Source organism: Choloepus didactylus, chromosome 8 (genome assembly GCF_015220235.1).
Source record: "Choloepus didactylus isolate mChoDid1 chromosome 8, mChoDid1.pri, whole genome shotgun sequence".
Taxonomy (NCBI): domain Eukaryota; kingdom Metazoa; phylum Chordata; class Mammalia; order Pilosa; family Megalonychidae; genus Choloepus; species Choloepus didactylus.
Window position 1 is genome coordinate 121,055,140 of NC_051314.1, and position 20,467 is coordinate 121,075,606.

The 20,467-nt window shown below is 36.6% G+C and overlaps 1 protein-coding gene across 1 annotated transcript in view; it reads left to right on the forward strand.

The window, feature by feature from the left end:
• LRP6 (LDL receptor related protein 6) overlaps positions 1–20,467 on the forward strand; it is a 219,998-nt gene that overhangs the window by 81,619 nt on the left and 117,912 nt on the right. Inside the window, exon 3 of the mRNA XM_037845616.1 lies at positions 8,934–9,131. Within this exon, the coding sequence (XP_037701544.1) occupies positions 8,934–9,131 (198 nt within the window). The remainder of the gene's footprint in view (positions 1–8,933; positions 9,132–20,467) is intronic.

Below are 20,467 nucleotides of genomic sequence, written 5' to 3' on the forward strand. Positions count from 1 at the left end.
TTATAGACATTTAACTTTGGTGTATTGCCTTTGTTACAATTAATGGAAGCATCTTACAGTGTTACCCTTAACTACAGCCTCTTGTTGGCATTGAATGTATTTTTTTCCCCTATACCATCCAATTTTCAACACCTTGCAATGTGGACATTCATTTGTTCTCCCTCTTTTAAAAACTTTCTCATCTTTGTACGTTTAATCACCATTGTTGACCACTGTAGGTTTTGCTAAGTTATGAATCCCGGTCTTTATCTTCTATCTTTTCTTCTGGTGTCATACATGCCCCTAGCCTTCCACTTTCAACCATATTCACACTCATCTTTGTTCAGTGTACTTAAAATATTGTGCTACCATCCCACGGTATTACGCTCTCCATTTCTGGATCTGTGCAATCAATTCTGTTGAACCTTAGGTATTCCTTCAACATCAAATGTTCATGTTCTCACTTTTCTATCTCCTGACAACCTGTGCTCTCAACGGAACTCTCAAATTTCACTCATCAATGTTAGTTCATATTACTGAGTCCATAGAGTATTCTTCCTTTTGTTTCTGGCTAATTTCCCTCCACATAATGTCTACTGTCTACCATTTTGTCTTTTGGTTTTTATTTGTCACATCTTATTTCTATTTTCTCTTTTTCTTTCTTTCTCTCTTTTTACTCTTACTAGTAGTCTTCATTTCTACTCTCTTCTCCAAACCTCTCTCTCCTGTCTTTTCCTATCTGCCTGTAGTATTCCCTTTACTATTTCTTGGAGAGTAGGTCTCTTGTTCACAAACTCTCTCAGTGTTTGTTTGTGTGAAAATATTTTAAACTCTTCCTCATTTTTTGAAAGACAGTTTTGCTGGATCTAGAATTCTTGGTTGGCAGTTCTTTTCTTTCAGTATCTTAAATATATCATGCCACTGCCTTCTTACCTCCATCATTTCTACTGAGAAATCCACACATAGTCTTATTGAGCTTCCTTTGTATGTGATGGATCGCTTTTCTCTTGCTGCTTTCAGAATTCTCTTTGTCTTTGATATTTGATAATCTGATTATTATGTGTCTTGGAGTAGGTCTGTTCGGATCTGTTCTGTGTAGGGTATGCTGCTTTTCTTGGATTTGGAATTTTATGTCTTTCATAAGAGATGGTGTTCTAGTTTGCTAATGCTGCTGGAATGCAAAACACCAGAAATGGATTGGCTTTTATAAAAGGGAGTTTATTTGGTTACACAGTTACAGTCTTAAGGCCATCAGGTGTCCAAGGTAATGCATTAACAATTGGTTACCTTCACTGAAGGATGGCTGATGGCATCCAGAAAACCTCTGTTAGCTGGGAAGGCATGTGGATAGCATCTGCTCCAAGTTCTGGTTTCAAAATGGCTTTCTCCCAGGATGTTCCTCTCTAGGCTTCAGCTCCTGAAAAATGTCACTCTTAGTTGCTCTTGGAGCGTTTGTCCTCTCTTTGCTTCTCCGGAGCAAAAGTCTGCTTTCAAAGACCGTCACCAAAATGTATCTGTAAGCTGAAGCTCCTTTCTCAGTTCCAGTGTGTTCTTCAAAGTGTCCATCTTGGCTGTAACAAGCTTGCTCCTTCTGTCTGCGCTTATATACTGCTCCAGTAATCAAGTCCCATGCTGTATGGGTGGGGCCACACCTCCATGGAAATTATCTCATCAGAGTTATCACCTACAGTTGGGTGGGTCATATCTCCATGGAAACACTCAAAGGATTCCAATCTAATCAGCACTAAAATGTCTGCCCCACAAGATTGCATCAAATAATATGGCTTTTTCTTGGGGACATAATATATCCAACTGGCACAGATGGGAAATTTTCAGTGATTTTTTTTCCTCCATTATTTTTTCTGCCCCTTTTCCCTTCTCCTTCTGGAACACTTATGACATGTATATTCATGCACTTCATGTTGTCATTCAATTCCCTGAGACCCTGCTCATATTTTTCTGTTCTTTTCCTGATCTGTTCTTTTTTGTGTAGGGTTTCAGATGTTTTGTCCTCTAGTTCCTGAATCCTTTCTTGTGCTTCTTCAAATCTGCTTTTTATGTCTCCATTATGTTTTTCATCTCTTTTGTTATGCCTTTGATTCCCATAAGTTCTGCAATTGTTTTTTCAAACTTTCAAGTTTCTTTTTTTCACCCAGTGTCCTCTTTATGTCGTTCATGTCTTTTGCCATATCTTCCCTCAACTTGATTTGATTTTTGAATTGACTTAGCACATTTGTTTGAAGATCTTTAATTAGTTATTTCAACTCCTGTATCTCATTTGAAGTGTAAGTTTGTTTCTTTGACTGGGCCAATTCTTAGTTTTTTTCTGTTGTGATTTGTAATTTTTTGTTGTCTAGGCGTCTGGTTTCCTTTATTGCCCCAGTCAGATTTTCCCAGACCAGATAGGCCAAAGTCTCAGAATGAGGGTATAATCAGTATCAGTTTTCCCTGAGGATGAGATCCAGAAAGTTGTCAGACTTTCCGTGAGGCCTCTAGACACTGTGCTTTTCCTGCCCAGAGGTGGTGCTTGTCAACCTGCATAAACAGGTGCGGTACTTTTAATTGTCAGCACACCCTGTTCTGGCCAGGGGCTCAGAGTGTCAGAAGCCAAGCTTAAGCTGTTTCTGTTTTTTTTTAACCCTAGGCCCTAGGGTCTGAGTTCTCTGAGGATGGGCAGCCACTTGAACTGGGCTGTGCCTCCCGTGTTTCTTAGGGTGGATACACCCTTTAGGGATTTATCTCTTGCACTTGATTTCTTCCTTTGAACCTCTATCTTATCTCCACCTTTGCCTGGGTCAGCACTGACAATTGAAAATGCCTGATGCTTTCTCTGATGAGTTACTTAGAATGAGAGAGAAAGAAGGAAAAAACAAATCCCTTTTTAGAGTCAGTCCCCAGTTCCACAGTTACCAGTTAATAACTGGAGTTAGTGCCCTGTTCTCTGTGCCCCTTTTCTTGGGACACAGCCCTTTTCCGGTATTCTGAGCTCATCTGATTCCAAAAGTTTCGGTTTTTATTTATGTATTTTTTTTTTTTTTTTTTTTTCCGTCAGTCCCACCTCCTCTCTGCTGGGTGGAACCTCTGGCTTCCTTTTCTGGTTGCTCCAGGTTTATCTGTTCTCCTAGCTTGTATTCAGTAGTCCAGATTAATTAATTAAAACTGCAGTTGGAGCTTGGTTGAGCTACCTTCCCTTCTTCCTAATAGAGGGCTTCTTTTTCCCACAGGGAAGTCTTCCAGCTCAGCCTCCTGTGCCATTTGGGGAGGGGCGCCAGCTCTGCAGTTTGGGGAACTTCACTTTGTGTTCTTATGCTGCGATCTCAGCCATTCCACCCATTCCAGACTGGTGTATGATGTTCTTCCAGTCACAGATGTCCCCCATCAGTTGTTCCAGACTATTTACTAGTTGTCCTTGGCTATATGGTAGTTGTTCCAGAGGACTAACTAAATTCTGCACTTCCCTATTCCACCATCTCGCCCCAGCTTCATTTTTGAAGGGTAGTTTTGCTTTATGTAGGATGTTTCGTTGACTTTTTCCTTTCACAATTTGAGTATGTCATCCCACTGCTTACAGCTCTCCATTGTTTCTGTTGAGAAATCAAATATTAATTATTTTGGTTTCTTTGCATGTGATGCATCATTTTTCTCACTGCTTTCAAGGTTTGTCTTTTTCCTCTAACACTTTGACTGTGATGTGAATAGGTGTGCATCTGTTTATCATACTTGGAGTTTGTTGAACTTCTTGGATGTGTGGATTAATGATTTTCATCAGATTTTGGAAATTTTTGGTCTCTGTTTATTTGAATATTTTTCACCCCTTTTTCCTCTCTTCTCTTTTCTATATTCCATTATGTGCAAGTATTACTTAATGGTGTTCCACAAGTCTCTGAGGCACTATTCATGTTTCTTTGTTCTTTTTCTTTTTTCTCCATTTTAGATAATCTCTATTATTCAGTCTTTATGCTGATTCTTTTGCCAGCTCAGATCTATTATGGAGCCTCTCAAGTGATAATTTTTCATTTTGGTTATTGTACCTTTCATCTCCAAATTTCCATTTCTTTGTTTCTTTGTTTCTTTTTTTTTTTTTTTTACAATTTCTACTGATATTCTCTATTCAGTGTGTTATTGTGATCTTCCTTTGCTTTAGTTCTTAAATGTTGTTTCTTTTAGTTCTTTGAGCGTATTTGTAATAGCTGCTTTGTGGTCCTTGTCTACTGTGTGTACTTATGGCTCCACTTCTCTGTTTATTTGCATGTCTTACAGTATTTTTTGAAAAGTGGAAAGTTTTGTTAATATTGTATCATGTGGATTTTGATCCCTCTCTCAGCTTGTTGCTATTGCCCTTTTTTATTTAGTGACTTGCCTGGATTAAGTCTTTGACTGTGTTTCTTTCTCATTGTGCTGCCTCTGAAGTTACTGCTCAGTTATTTTTCTTTTTTAAAAATTTTATGTCTGGTTTTCTACGGGTTGCTGGTGGATTTTGCCTAAACGTCTTGCACCAGTGTGTTCCACCAGTTTCCTTTGGATCTGTGTGTGGTTTGGGGAATGTTTTCAAGGTTCAGGCAGTTTCACACCTGTCCCACTGTCAGCCATAGACCAACTTGCAAGGAAGTGTTCCCTTTGGTGTCTCTTAGCAGGTACAACCTTGTGTATTCATGTAGCCTTCCTGACCACCTCGGAAGAATATGAACTTAATTAGGCCCTCTTTGGCTATCTCTTTTCCAGAATTTCCTTTTTAAATTTTTGGCTGGTCTACGTTTTGCTGCTTGCTCCATCCAATATTGCTAGAATATTAGCCCTTAATTGTCATTTAGGGCTCTCTTGCTTTTGACAAAAACCCAGGGTACACATTTGTCCTCACCCTGCTTCAAATAACATCAACCCCCTCTTGCGGGATAAAGTAGCTGCCAGTCCTTCTGGCCTGCCACACCTGCCTTGGGTTGAACTTCTGTGCCACTCACCAAAAGTGTGTGGACAATGGAAACAACGTCTAGCAAGATGCCATAGACTCCCACAATTTTTACTGAGCTTTTTTTTTTTTTTTTTTTTTTAATTCAGTTTTATTGAAATATATTCACAAACCATACAGTCATCCATGGTATACAATCAACTGTTCACAGTGTGATCATATAGTTATGCGTTCATCACCACAATCTATTTCTGAACATTTTCCTTACATCAGAAAGAATCAGAATAAGAATAAAAAATAAAAGTGAAAAGAGAATACCCAAACCATCCCCCCATCCCACCCTATTTGTCATTTAGTTTTTACTCCCATTTTTCTACTGGTTTTTTTTCAATTTTTTAACTTTGTTTATCAAAAAATTAAAAACAAACAGGCAAACAAGAACCAAAAAAACCCCACAACATTTCAAACAAAGCAATGGATTAAGGAAAACAAATAACCTAAAATAACTACTTTGCTTCCAATATGTTCCTACCATACCCCAAGAAAATTAATAAACCATGTCCAAACAGAGGAGTAAGAAAAACAAATAATCTAAAATAACTACATTGCTTCCAACATGTTCCTACCATACCCCAAGAAAATTAACAACCCCTAAGAAAACAAAGGAATAAGAGAAAAAAAAAAACCTAAAATAACTCTATTGCTTCCAACATGATCTTACTATATCCAAGAAAGTTTACAAACCATAATCATTCCTGAGCATTCCCATAACATTGAGATTACCCTCCATAGTTTATCTGTTCTTGTTAGATTATCATTCCCCCTCCACTAATTGGTATCTCTAGGTCCCCTACATTCTACAGTATAAAACATTGTACATTTTTCACAGAATTCACATTAGTTGGTAACATACAATATCTCTCTTTTTGTGCCTGGCTTATTTTGCTCAGCATTATGTCTTTTTTTTTTTTAATCTTCATTTTATTGAGATATATTCACATACCACGCAGTCACACAAAACAAATCGTACCTTCGATTGTCCACAGCACCACCACATAGTTGTACATTCATCACCCAGATCAATCCCCGACACCTTCATTAGCACACACACAAGAATAACAAGAATAATAATTAGAGTGAAAAAGAGCAATCGAAGTAAAAAAGAACACTGGGTACCCTTGTCTGTTTGTTTCCTTCCCCTATCTTTCCACTCATCCATCCATAAACCAGACGAAGTGGAATGCGGTCCCCATGGCCCTCCCAACCACCCTGTCACCCCTCATAAGCCACACCTCTACACAACTGCCTTCGAGATTCATGGGTTCTGGGCTGCAGTTTGATAGTTTCAGGTATTCACCACCAGCTACCCCAATTCTTTAGAACCTAAAAAGGGTTGTCTAAAGTGTGCGTAAGAGTGCCCACCAGAGTGACCTCTCGGCTCCTTTTGGATTCTCTCTGCCACTGAAGCTTATTTCATTTCCTTTCACATCCCCCTTTTGGTCAAGAAGATGTTCTCCGTCCCACGATGCCAGGTCTACATTCCTCCCCGGGAGTCATATTCCACGTTGCCAGGGAGATTCACTCCCCTGAGTGTCTGATCCCACGTAGGGGGGAGGGCAGTGATTTCACCTTTCAAGTTGGCTTAGCTAGAGAGACAGGGCCACATCTGAGCAACAAAGAGGCATTCGGAAGGAGGCTCTTAGGCACAACCATAGGGAGGCCTAGCCTCTCCTTTGCAGCAACCGTCTTCCCAAGGGTAAAACCTGTGGTAGAGGGCTCAACCCATCAAACCACCAGTCCCCTATGTCTGTGGTCATGTCAGCAACCATGGAGGTGGGGTAGGCGAATACCCCTGCACTCTCCACAGGCTACTGAGCTTTTTTGAATATATGCTTTTTGTTTTGTTGCATATCCAATCCTTTGGTTAATTTCCAGAGATTTAAAAATGATTACTTTTGGTATTTTGTCCTGTTTTATTCTGTCTTTAGGAAAGAGGCATTGTGAGCTCCTCACAGAGTTATTTTGGATGTCTAGCCTCTCTTTGATCCATTTTTTAGGCTTCCTTCAGTCTTCCTCCACTTTGCAATCAATTTTTGTTGTTGCTGTTGTTTTTCCTTCTCAAACAGAAAGCCAATCATTTCACCCCTAATCTTACAAGTCGTCCAGTGCCCTCCTGTTGCTCTCAGAATAAAAAGCAAAAATTTTCACTGGCCTAACATGGTCTGCTTTTGTAAGATTTGGCCTGCCTTCCTGTGTTGTTTTATCTTGCATGAATCTGGTCATTGCCTTGCCCCTCATTCTTGAAACTGTCTAATCAGTCCTCAGTTGAGGGAGTATTTTGCTTTCTATTCATTACACAGGAAGGCTGTGACCTTTGGAACCTGAGGGAAATAGGTTTGAATTTCTGTCACCGTTGACAAATGACTTTGAGCAATGTGACTACTTTTCTAAGTTTTCTCAAATGAAATATGGTGATGAACAGTTAATATTTCAAAAAGTTGCTGTAAGGCTTAAGTGAGATAATGTATGGAAAGTCATTTAGCACAGTATCTAGGAGGTATGTTCATTTTCCATCTGATTTTCTCCTCCTGTCACTTTGTTGCATATGCAATTCATATTAAATAGTGGCAACACTATGTTATCTCCCTTTTAGTATATCACATTAAAAGGTACATGATACCAGTTTGTTCCCTTACTGACGATGCTAACTTAGATGATTTGGTTAAGGTGGTATCCACCAAGTTTATTTTCTGTAGTGTTACCGTCTTCCCCTTTGTCATTTGAAAATCACCATTCCACCAATTTTATGAATAAAAGTTAGGCCATTTCATTTGAGTTTCAACATTGAGTGCCTCACATCTTGTTCCTAGTACCTTCGTTAACTTTTTTTTTCTTTTTTAGAGAAGTTACATGTTTTCAGAACATTCATGCATAAAATACAGGATTTTCATATACTACCCTTTTCTTATGTGAGTGTGGAACATTTGTTACAATCGATAATAGATTTTTATAATTGTACTATGAACTGTTGTCCATTGTTTAACTAAGGGTTCACTGCTTGTATAGTGTAGTGCCATGGATTTAAAAAAAAATTTTTATTGTTACCAGATGTAAAGTCTAACATTTCTCCTTTTAATCACATTTAGATATGTATTTCAGTGCTGTTAATTTGTTCACAATGATGTACTCATTAACTTTTAATAAGTATACTTTTTATTGAAGTATAACATATTAGGAGTTTCACTGTTATATCAGGGAAAATTCTTTTTCCTTCTGGGTTAGACTATTAAGATTTTTGTACTTTAATATGAAGAACAATCAAACTTTAAGAATAGTGACAAAATTGTACAGTGATCTCCTGTATACCCTAACCACAATACAATTTCTTATTTAGAAAATTTAACATTATTCTAGTACTATTATATAATGTAAGAGCCCATAAAATTTTGCCAGTTTTCCCAATAGTATCTTTCTGGCATTTTCCTCCACTGAATTGGTCCAGATTGTGCATTTCATACAGTTGTCGTATCACTTTATTGTCCTTTAATCTGTAATATTTCTTCAGCCTTACTTTGGCTTTTATAACAATGATATTTTCAAAGGCAAGTTGTTTTTTATTTGATTCAGGTCATAAGCTACATGAAAGATACTCTGTCCCTGTTTAGTACCTCAAATTAAGAGGTATATGATAACCATTCCTTTAATGATGTTGTTAATTTAGTTAAGGTGGTGTTCACTAGGTTTTTTCCTCTGGAGTCAGCCTTTTCCCCTTTGTCGTTAATAAGTAATCTGGATGAGATTTATTGAATCTGTGTAATTATTCCTTTTCCCAGTAGACTTTGATCCAATGTTTTTTTTGCATCCTTAATGATTCTCTTCTGAGTAAGTTACTACCATGGTGATAGAAAAAATTAGATGATTATGATTTGAATAATAAATATTCTTGGGTGGGGTTCAGTTTGTGTTCTCGAGAGAGCCTTCTTTAATTACGAAGTATTTGCCTGTTAATCTGCTTATGTCATGGCTTTATTGTTTTTGTGACTTTTAGGTTCATGTATTGGACAGACTGGGGAGAAGTGCCAAAGATAGAACGTGCAGGAATGGATGGCTCAAGTCGCTTCATTATAATAAACACAGAAATTTACTGGCCAAATGGACTGACCTTGGATTATGAGGAACAGAAGCTTTATTGGGCAGATGCAAAACTTAATTTCATCCACAAATCAAATCTGGATGGAACAAATCGGTAAGATTACCTTATAAATTTTTTAGAAATAATTTTAAGAAAACTCCCTGATGGCTTGATATTATAATCAAATTAGAAAGTCTAATTTTATTAAGAAGAAACTAGTGTACTTTTGGCTAAGTTTCAAAGGTAAAGAAGAATGGACCTTTTGTTTGCTGTTTAAAAAAGTAATTGCATTTCTCATCTATCTTGATAGTGTTGAAAATGTCTGAATTATATTTCTTCCTTTCTTACTATGAGCTAATTTAGCTTTTCCTTGGTTCTCAACGAGGGATATACTTCCACTTCTTCCTACAGAGTTTGGAAATGAATGGAGAATTTCGGTGAACACAAATATTGGGAGTTCTAGCATTTTAGTTTCTGGTGGGCCAGGGATGCTACATATCTTACAATGTTCTAGATGTCCTATACAACAAAGAATCACCACCCTACTCAAAAATTATCAGTTGAGACTCCAATTACTGCTTTTGGAAGCTCTTTTGATATAAGCCATGGACAAGGACAAGATGTCCATGAACTTTTTCTGTAAAGTTTTAGATAGTAAATATCTTAGGCTTTGTGGGCCATTTGATCTGTGTTGCAACTGTTCACTTCTGTTGTAGTGCAGAAGCAACCATAGTTAACATAAGAAAGTGGGCATGACTGTGTTCTGGTAAAACTTTATTTACAAAAACAGGCAGTGAATCTGATTTGGCCTGTGGCCTATACTTTGCTGACCTCTGAAGTAAGAGAAAACTTGTTTATGCATGCCCCAGTATTCAAGGAAGGCAAAGTGTATTAAACTTAAATGACAAGTTTTACCCAGATCATGTTTAGAGTTTTAAAATTACTTTCTATTTGCATTCTTATGTTTGAGTATGCACGTTTCTGGTGATTTGTGCTAGCTAGCATCCTTCTTATTCTGAGACCCCAACAGAAGCAGGGTGTCTTAGATGATTGAAGGAATTTTCAAAATGTAAACATTTGTAAACTCTCTTAACTGTGAATAAAGACACAAGTAAAAATATTGAAAACCAGGAAAGGTGGAAAGAATTTATTCAACAAACTATTTGCTATCATGGAATGGAGCATTCTTTGCCTTGGATAAAAAAGAATGACATAATTTACAACAAGATGATTTAAAACTATTAGAAATGTGTCAAATATGTTGAATATAAAAACAAGTATAATTGATATGTCTGAGCTTCAAATTTGGCTTTAGAGATTCTAGGAAGATGGCTATGGCTCTTGTAGTTTTTTTTGTTTTGTTTTGTTTTTTAAATTCCTTTTGAATATCCACTGAAAAACCAACAGAAACGAGATAGAAAATCTGAAAACATATGGATAAAATTTATCATGAACTAACCTCACGCATCCCAAAACTCATGCAGGTAAAGGCAGCCATCAACAGCCACAAGACCTCCACAGTATCACTCTCTATGCAGGAGCAAGCAGAAAGCCACTGGAGTATCTCATAAGACTTGAGATCTAGGAGCTCCAAAATAGCCTCAGCTATTATTGGATGATGTGGTGAGCTATTTTAGGATCAGCAGATGAAATAGGAGTATAGGGGTTTGTCCATTCCATTATTGGGCAAGTGCAGTAAGTATATCCATGGTAGAGACAGAAGACGGTAGAGCATTCTAGCCCTATTGACCTCTGAAAATGGAGGGTTCTCTTCCAGGACAGGGCTCAACACACTGAGTCAAAACAAAATTGAGCAAGACAATAGAATCAAAATTGAGCAGGGCAGGGAAAATAGAGAGGGACAAGAGAGGAAGGAAAGAGAAGGTTCAGATAAGAATGGTAACAGCTAGTAGATCATAGAACACAAGCTGCCATGGTTTTGAACACTACATAAAAAGTAACAGAAGATGGAATTCTTTAAAGTTGGAAAAACTAACTACCTGTTATACCACTTTTTTTAAAAAGTTGAGGAAAACTAATTTCACATAAATATGTGAAACAACATTATCAGGGTAAAATCCAATTTAAAGTTATAAAGGAAAATAGGAGTGAGGAACAGAATAATATCCCTACATATAATGGAAATATCCCAGAACAATGTGAGCATAGAACAGATCAAAACTACTTTAAAATATGCTAAATTCTGTAAGAAATCAATGCTACATGTAAAAGAACAGCATAAATCAAAGATAAAACAATTCAGAAATGAGGTGACAGAACTCAATAAAGAATTGTATAATCTTTTCAGAAATAAAGTCTAAATTAGAAGGAATGTAAGAATGAATAAACAGTAAAGGCCTTTAAATAGAAGTTGAAAAGGAAAGAAGTTTTAAAGATGAAGAAGAAATGCAAAACAATTAAGAACATTTGAGAGAAAGGGACAAGTATTGAAGATAGCTATTCTAGTTTGCTGATGCTGCCATTATGCAAAATATGAGAAATGGATTGAGTTTTTATAAAGGGGGTTTATTTGGTTACAAAGTTATGGTCCTAAGGTCTTAAAAGTGTCCAAACAAAGGCATCAACAGTAGGCTACCTTCACTGAGTAACATTGATGGCGTCTGGAAAACCTCTCTTAGCTGGGAAGGCACAGGCACATGGCTGGGGTCTGCTCCAGGGTTCTAGTTTCAAAATGGCTTTCTCCCAGAACGTTTCTCTCTAGGCATCTGGGGGTGTTCTCTTAGTTTTTCCCAGGCATACTCTGGGCTGTTATCTCCAAAGCGTCAGCAAAAGTCTGCTTTCAATGGCCGTCTCCAAAATATCTCTTTAAGTCGCAAGCAAGCGTCTGGGCCTGCGTGGCTCTTTTTGAAGTACTCCAGTAAATCAGACAAGATCCGCTCTGAATGGGCAGGGCCACACCTCCATGGAAATAATCTAATCATAGGTATTACCCATAGTTGGGTGGGTCACAATGTCCATGGAATCAACCTCATCCAAAGATTCCAACCTAATCAACCCTAATACATCTGCCCCCACAAGATGGCATGAAAGAACATGGAGTTTGGGGGGAACATAATACATCCAAACCAGCACAGTAGCCAATGAGGATACAACATAAACATAAGTGTCTTGTTTTTTTTTTTTGAAGAAAACCAAAGCAATGGGACAGAAAAATATGAAAACTGTAATTCAGGAGAACCTCCTTTAAAATAAAACATTTGAAACTACAGACTGAAACAGAACCCCAGATATCTGAGAATATAACCCAGAACAAACAACACCAACACATATTCTAGTAAAATGACTATACTTTAAAGAGAGAGAAAAGAATTCTCTGGGCTTCCAGTAAAAAGAGATTAAATGTCTTAGAAGGGAAAGAAGATTAGCATGAGACTTTGTAATAGCAGCACTCTGTGCTAGAAGAAAATGGAGTAATATTTTTAAGATACAGAAAGGGAAGAATATGTTAGCTAAAGAGTTATATCAAGCAAAACTGACTTAAATGTATAAAGCCATAGACCAATTATTAAGATGCAAGAAATCAAGGAATATTGTTCCTTGAGTCCTTCATGAGAAATTTGCTAGAGAATAAGTTTGGACAACCAGAATGATGAGCAAGACACCAAAATAAGGCATGGTGGTGAGCATTAAATGTAATTATTTGTAGAAAAGACTAAAGGAGGATTAAAATTGAGAGAATATAGTATGTAATGGCTGTATGTTTAGATAATGTAAAGTACAACTATAAAAATTGTAGGAATAATAGAGGTAATATTATGCAAAAGTTTTGTTAAAACTCTTTTGTTTAAATTTTGTTCCTATAAACTAAACTGGTGTAATGATATTCATATTGTTATTCTGAGACTGTGTATACTGTGGATTAAATAAATGAGTAATTATGGGGTATATTCTATTTCCTCTGCATATACAGGATTCTTGGTGTGGAAGAAAGGAAGTATAGATGTAATACATTAGAGGTTAAGTTAAAGAAATCAATAATTTTGAATTTGAATTGAAAGTATTAGTATGAACTCATTAGGTATTTTATCTTTTAAAAAAATGCATGCAAATATGTGTGTATTTCCTGTGACCACTGAAGAGTACTAGAAAAAATGACCAACCAAATAGCAGTGAGCATCTGTAGCACCCAGATTGTGGTCTTGGAAAACCATTCCATGTAGGCAAGAAGTATACAAATGAGTTGAGTAATTTGTCATACCTAATAGCAAGGAAGCTCTTAAAGATTACTTGGGTTATTTCAGAAAGACTCAGGAAATAATTTTGAGGACCCTCCTTCTGGCCAAAAGTTGATTGAAACCTATCAAATATATTTAAATCCATAAATTCGTAATAGTATCTTAAAAAGGAATTCATCACGTTCAGAGGTAGAGAGGGAATCAGTTCATTACTTTGAACATGAGTAAGTAAAGAGAATGAATCAAGCATTTATCTTGCCTTTCCTATAATAGCATCCTGCCCACTCACTAATGCAGTAGTAGATATGAGGAAACTATTTCAGCTAATAAATGAAGAAAAAGTGGTAGAATTTGAATATATCTATTTGATAACTTCCAGTGAACTATTGGATCTAGGCAGTGAACATCAATAGCTGTTAACATCACAAAAAGAGAAAGAACAGACATTATTTGCCTTCTTATGGAAGAACACAGCACCGCCTATAGGTGATCGAACATGAGTGTGATCAAGATTCTGCAGCCCGCTGGCCTTTGGTAGGAATTGTGGAAGACAGAGGAATATACTGATGAGTAGACCATCAGTGATCTAGACGTACAAGTCAGATATCCCAGGTCCTTCAAGAGATAAATTGTAAGGTAAAGAGAAAGATGAAGAGGGAACTTGTGTATTAAAAGAGATTTCAGTGACATTAAATGAAAAGAAAATGGTTGGACAAGACTAAACTTTTTTCTATGGATGCATATTTGGTTGGTAAAACTATGAAGAAAGACAAAGAAATTACTACTGTGAAGTTAAAATAATGGTTACTTTTGTGGAGAGGGAGGATATTAATGTTTGAATTGTGTCCCCCCAAAAGATATGTTGAAGCTCCAACCTCTGTAGCTCAGAGTGTGGTTATATTTGGAAATAGGGTCATTGCAGATGTAATTAGTTAAATTACGATAAGGTCATACTGGAGTAGGGTGGGTCTTAATACAATATGACTAATGCCCTTCCAAAAAAAGAAGAGGCACAGAGAGAAACACATACAGAAGGAAGAAGACACTGTGAAGGTGGAGACAGAGATTGGTGATAGGCTGTCACAAGACAAGGAAAGCTAAGGATTGCTGGTAACTGCCAGGAGCCAGGAAGAGGCAAGGAAGGATCCTCTGCTACAGCCTTCAGAGGGAACATGGCCCTGCCAACATCTTGATTTTGGACTTGTAGCTTCCAGAACTGTGAGAGAAGAAATTTGTGTTACTTTAAGCCACCCAGTTTGTGGTACTTTGTTATGGCATCCCTAGGAAACTAATACAAAAGGATGGGGAACAAAAAACATGGAGGAGCTTTTCTCTTTCTTGCTCTGGGTGAAGGTTATAAGCATGTTTGCCCTGTGGGGACTCATTAAGCTATACATTGTTTTGTGTGGTTTTCCCTGTATCTGCTTTATTTTACAATTAAAAGATCAAATTGTCTTTAAGCTTCCCAGCAGCTAGGGTAAAATGAGTTACTAGCACATACCATTGAAAAGATGGAGATTTTTTGAGTTCTTTGCAAGAGATGTTTTCCACCATACTAAACTTGAGAAGAAATTCTCCACATGGGGTCAGTAAGGGATGTAATGGGTATTGTTAGCATTTTGGGGTGGAGGTATAAATGTCATGACTTTCCTGTAGTGGTCTTTGCTTAAAGTTGAGGTAATTCTACAAGTAACTAAGTTAGTGCTATTTGAGATTATAATCTGGAACTTAAAATAAGCATAGACTTTAGAGTAGTTAGAGAAGGGACAAGCTATATGTCTTAAATGGTCTTCTTTAAGTGTCACTGTTCTAATATTTGCTTTTGATAATATGATCAAGTAGTAGAGCAGTTTAAATTAGATCCTAAGTAGAATTACTATCTGTATTGCTGATTCAAGGTAGATCTGTGTATGTTTTGGAAAGTAAATGAAGAAATGGCGTATTTGAAAGCTTTTTGAGTGGAAGATATCTTGCCTCTAAATGAAGGTGATCCATGTTAACCCTTTTTTTTTTTTTTTTTTTTGTGACTTGCCAACTGTGGAGATACCTCTGAGCACCTTCTCTTTTGCCACCTCCCCCAATAGCAAGATACTCACTTTCCTAGGAGATGACTGGTGAGTCATGCTAGCCCAGTGAGATATAAGGGAATGTCTGCAAAAGAACTGCTGGAAGGCTTTTGCTTTTCTGTTAAAATAAACAGGTGAATGGTGGTATCTCTTCCCCTTTCTTTTCATCTCAGAATCACAGTAGGCCTGGAGTTAAGGTGACCATTTTGCAATCATGAGGAGACACACATTTGGATGAAAAACTAATGGGCAAAGACAATTGAGAAAAACGATTTTGGATTCTGGGTTCTCAAAAAATGGTCTTTATATATCTGTGGGATAAATTTTGACACCACCTAACTTAAAATTAAGTGGGCAATATGTGATCTTATTATTTCAAACAGGGTTGCTGAGTTTTCTGTTACTTGCTTTTAGAAACATTCCTAATACATGACAACTTGTTTCTGTGCTTTCTATTTTACAGCAATTGATTATATCCCAGAGATCAGTGTATCCTATATATGCTGCTTATCTCTTATCCTCTTTGTTTTGTTGTTGTTGCTTCATTTCCTTCTGTTGCTGAATTATATTGATGAAACAAAGTATTCTTCATTAACCTTAACTTGAAAACCTGACTATTGATTAGGAATTAAAAATTTTCACAGAGAGACCTTTTACTTTTTTTTTTTTTTTTTTTTTTTTGAGACCTTTACTTTTGGTGTTTAAAGTTTATTGTTCAGTGTCTGTCAAGGCAGATTAAAAGAGCACCCTTTTAATCTGGGCTACTTGGGGGGCATTGGTAATATAATTGTTTTAAGACAGAGTGGTAATGGTGAAGGTCCTAGCTCAAGGTCAGTCATAAGTCTTCATGGGCAGATGATGACACTGTTTTGGGCAGAATAAAATCAACCCATTTACATCCTTTTTTTGTGTACCTCTTTTTTTTTTTTTTTGCCAAGGAAAAAGTAAATATAACCAAGGAACTAGAAATCTAGCATTGGCATCATTTGTGTTCTTCAGTTAAGAACTTTCTCATTTTGCTGGAATGAGTGGTGTTTTAAATGCATTTTTGTAATACACATTTAGCTGCAGATTAATAGAATTAGTATGTGTTATATACAAGTGGATGAAAGTAGTTAGAAAAGGAGCACAAAACTACAGAGCAGAGTGAATTTTGTTTATTACTGCAGCCACAACACTACTTTAATATTTTTATTGCAGTATTATTTATGTAAGTGATCGTCTTTTTAAAAAAGACTTAATGAAACAGGATGGAAGGTATTTTTCTAAAGGGCCTTTGGTTATTCCTGTCATAATTTTTTTTTTTTAATTTGAACTTTGATATATTTAAAATTTTTTTTAGCTAAAAATGAATTTGTACAGCTTTGACAATTGCTAGTTATTTGGCAGGTAAAGTGGGTGGGACAATGCAGGATACTCTGATATTTTGGCTCTTGGTTGCTTTACAATACAGAATGGAAATATTCTCAATTCTGTTGACATTGTATTGTTCACTTACTGTAGAGAATGCTTTCATTGTTTTTCCTTTGGATTTTTAAGGTATTATGTTCCTGTCAGCCGTTTCCTCAGAACTACAGAGCAGAATGGATTTTGTTTATTACTGCAGCCACAACACTACTTTAATTTTTTTATTGCAGTATTATTTACGTAAGTGAAATGCATAATCTTAAGTTTACAGTTAATTGAGTTTTGATGAATACATATGCTTGGGATAACACATATCCCTTAAAGCTATGGATGGAACATTTCTATCATCACAGAAGGTTCCCTTATACCCCTTTCAGTCAGTTCACACCCCTGGTAGGCAACCATCTACTCTTCTGATTTCTGTTAACCATAGATTTGTTTTACTTGCACCATGTACTCCTATTTTTGACTTCTTTCACGTAACATAATATTTCTAAGATTTAGCCTTGTTTTCATGTATTTCAAAAGTGTCCCCCCACTGACCCTGCCATATTGGGGCTTTTGAATCATGTTCCCCACAAAAGAGGCGTATTCAGGTCCCAACCTCTCATCTTGTGAGTGTGAACCTTTTTGTAAATACAGCCTTCGAAGATGTTATTAGTTAAGGTGTGCCCAAACTGAATGAAGGTGGGCCTTGAGTATGGCTGAGTTCTTTATAAGCAAAGGAAGTTGGATCTGGAAGGAGAAGCCATGAGGAACAACTAGAAACTGGAAGAAAACATACCTGGAACAGAAAAGAGAAGATACCACCATGTGCTTTGCCATGTGATGAAAAGCCAAGGAACACCAAAGATAGCCAGCAGACAGAAGATACCAACCTAAGGAGGAAGCAACCCTTCTAGCCTCTGAAACCATGAGCTAATTCCTGTTGTTATGGCAACCCATTGTATGGTATTTGTGTCAAGAGCTGGGAAACTAAAACACTGAGTGTATGTTACATTTTGTTTATCCACTCTTCTGTTGATGAACATTTGTGTTATTTCCAGTTTTAAGCTATTATGAATAAAGCTATTGTGGACATTGTTATAGGAGTCTTTTTGTGGACATGTGTTTTCATTTTTCTTGGGTAAATATCAAGGAGTGTAATTGTTAGGTGATAAAATAAGTATATGCTTAACTATATAAGAAACTGCCAAACTGTTCTCCAAAGCAGTTGTACCATTTTACATGCCCACCTGAAATGCATGAGAGTTCCACTTGCTCTTTTTTGTCACCAACATTTGTTGTAGTCACTCTTTAATTTTAGCTCTTCTGGTGGGTGTGGTAGTTTCTCGTGGTTCTGATTTGCATTTCTGTAATGACTAATGATATCGAACATCTTTTCATGTGCTTATTGGCCATTTGTTTATTTCCTTTGGAGAAATGTCTATTTAAGTCCTCTGGCCTTTTTTAAAATTGGGTTGTCATTTTGTTATTGGGTTGAAGGAGTTCTTTATATATCCTGGATATTAAACCATTATCAGATATATGATTTGCAACTATATTCTAGCATTCTGTAGGTAGTCTTTTTACATTATTAATGACGTCCTTTGGTGCTCAAAAGTTTTAAATTTTGATGAAATCCAGTGTATATATTTTTGTCTTTTGTTGCTTTTTCTTTTGGTGTCATGTCTAAGAATCTGTTACCAAATTCAAGATTTCCCTGTGTTACTTCTGAGAGTTTTGTAGTTTTAGCTCTTTTGTCTAGGTCCTTATCCATTTTAATTTAATTTTTATGTATGGTGCAAGGTAGAGGTCCAACTTCACTCTTTTGCGTGTAGAAATCCCAGCATCGTTTGTTGAAGAGACTATTCTTTTTCCATTAAATGTGTTTGGCATCTTTGTCAAAAATCAACTGGTCATGATGTAACGGTTTATTTCTGGACTCTAAATTTTATTCCATTGGTCTACATGTTTGTCCTTATGCTGTTATCACACCATTTTGATTATTGTAGCTTTGTAGCCAATTTTGAAATTGAAATGTGTAAGTCCTTCAACTTTGTTCTTTTTCAGTACTGTTTTAGCTGTTTGGGCTCCCTTCCAATTCCATATGAATTTGAGGATTGGCTTTTCCATTTCTGCAAAAAAGGCATTTGGAATTTTTATAAGGATTATGTTGAATCTATAGATTGCTTTGGATGGTATTACATTTTAACAATAATAAGTCTTCCAATTCATGAACATGGGATGTTTTTCTAATTATTTAGGTTTTCTATAATTAATTTTAGCAGTGTTTTTTAAAAATGCAATTTTATTGAGATATAAAATTATCTGAAGTGTACAGTCACTCACAGTATTGTCATATAGTTGTGCATTTATCGCTGCATTTGATTTTAGAACAGTCATTATTCCAAAATAAAGAAAAAAATAAAAATAAAAAAAACACCCAAAATATCACATACCCTTTTCCCCTCCTATTATTTATTTATTTTTTGTCCTTATTTTCTGACTCATCTTTCCATACACTGGATAAAGGGAGTGTCAGTCACAAGGTTTTCACAATCACATGGTCACATGGTAAAAGCTATATATAGTTATACAGTAACCATCAAGAATTAAGTGTACTGGATTACAGTTCAATGGATTCAAGTATTTCCTTCTAGCTATTCTAATACACTAGAAACCAAAAAGGAATATCTATATAATGCATAAGAATAACCTCCAGAATGACCTCTCGACTCTATTTGAAATCTCTTAGCCACTGAAACTCTATTTTATTTCATTTCTTTTTCCCTTTTTGATCAAGAAGATGTTCTTAGTCCCACAATGCCAGGGCCAGGCTCATCCCTGGGCCTCATGTCCCACGTAGGAGGTGGTGGTGGTGGTGGTAGTGAGTTTATGTGCAGAATTGGCTTAGAGAGAGGCCACATCTGAATAACAAAAGATGTTCTCTTAGGGTGACTCTTAGGCCTAATTATAAATAGGCTTAGCTTCTCCTTTGCAAGAGTAAGTTGCATAAGGGCAAGCCCCAAGACTGAGGGCTTGATTTATTAAACTGGGAGTCGCTAATTTTTTTGAGAATATTAGAAATTCCCCAGGTGGGGAAGTTTAATATTTTCACATTTTCCCCCAGTCCCTCAAGAGGTTTTTACAAATACTTTTTAAAAATTCTCTGCCCAAAATACCCTGGGATGTATTGAGGTATTACATTAACCTGTACAGAATAACAAGATCTCATTCCCTTTTCTAGGTTCCATGTAATTATGTTGTTTAAATAAACTGACTTTACAGGTTAAATTAGATAGTGTGCTACAGAGAATATAACTTTGTACCAAATAAAACATCTCTTAAATAACAGTTAAAACTCAAGAAATGTGAGTGCTATAAGAGTTTACAATCTAGGAACCTTTACAGTATGCCTTATTGAACATTTTGTACTCCTGCATCGTTGATTGCCCGATCTCTGCCCACATTCTATCCCCTGATAACCTATGCTCTTGAATTCAGTTCTCAGCATTTGCTCATTATAGTTAGTTTATATTAGTGAGGCTTTACCGTATTTGTCCTCTCATTTTTAGCTTATTTCATTTAACATAATGTTCTCGAGGTTCACTCACCTAGTTGTATGCCTACAACTTCATTCCTTCTTGCAGCCACTCAGTACGCCTTTGTATGTGTACCCCACAGTTTGCCTTTCCATTCACCTATCGAGGTACCCTCAGGCCACCTCCATCCATTGCAAATAATGAGTACTGCCTCCATAAACACCAGTGTGCAAATGCCTAGTTGTGTCCCAGCTTTC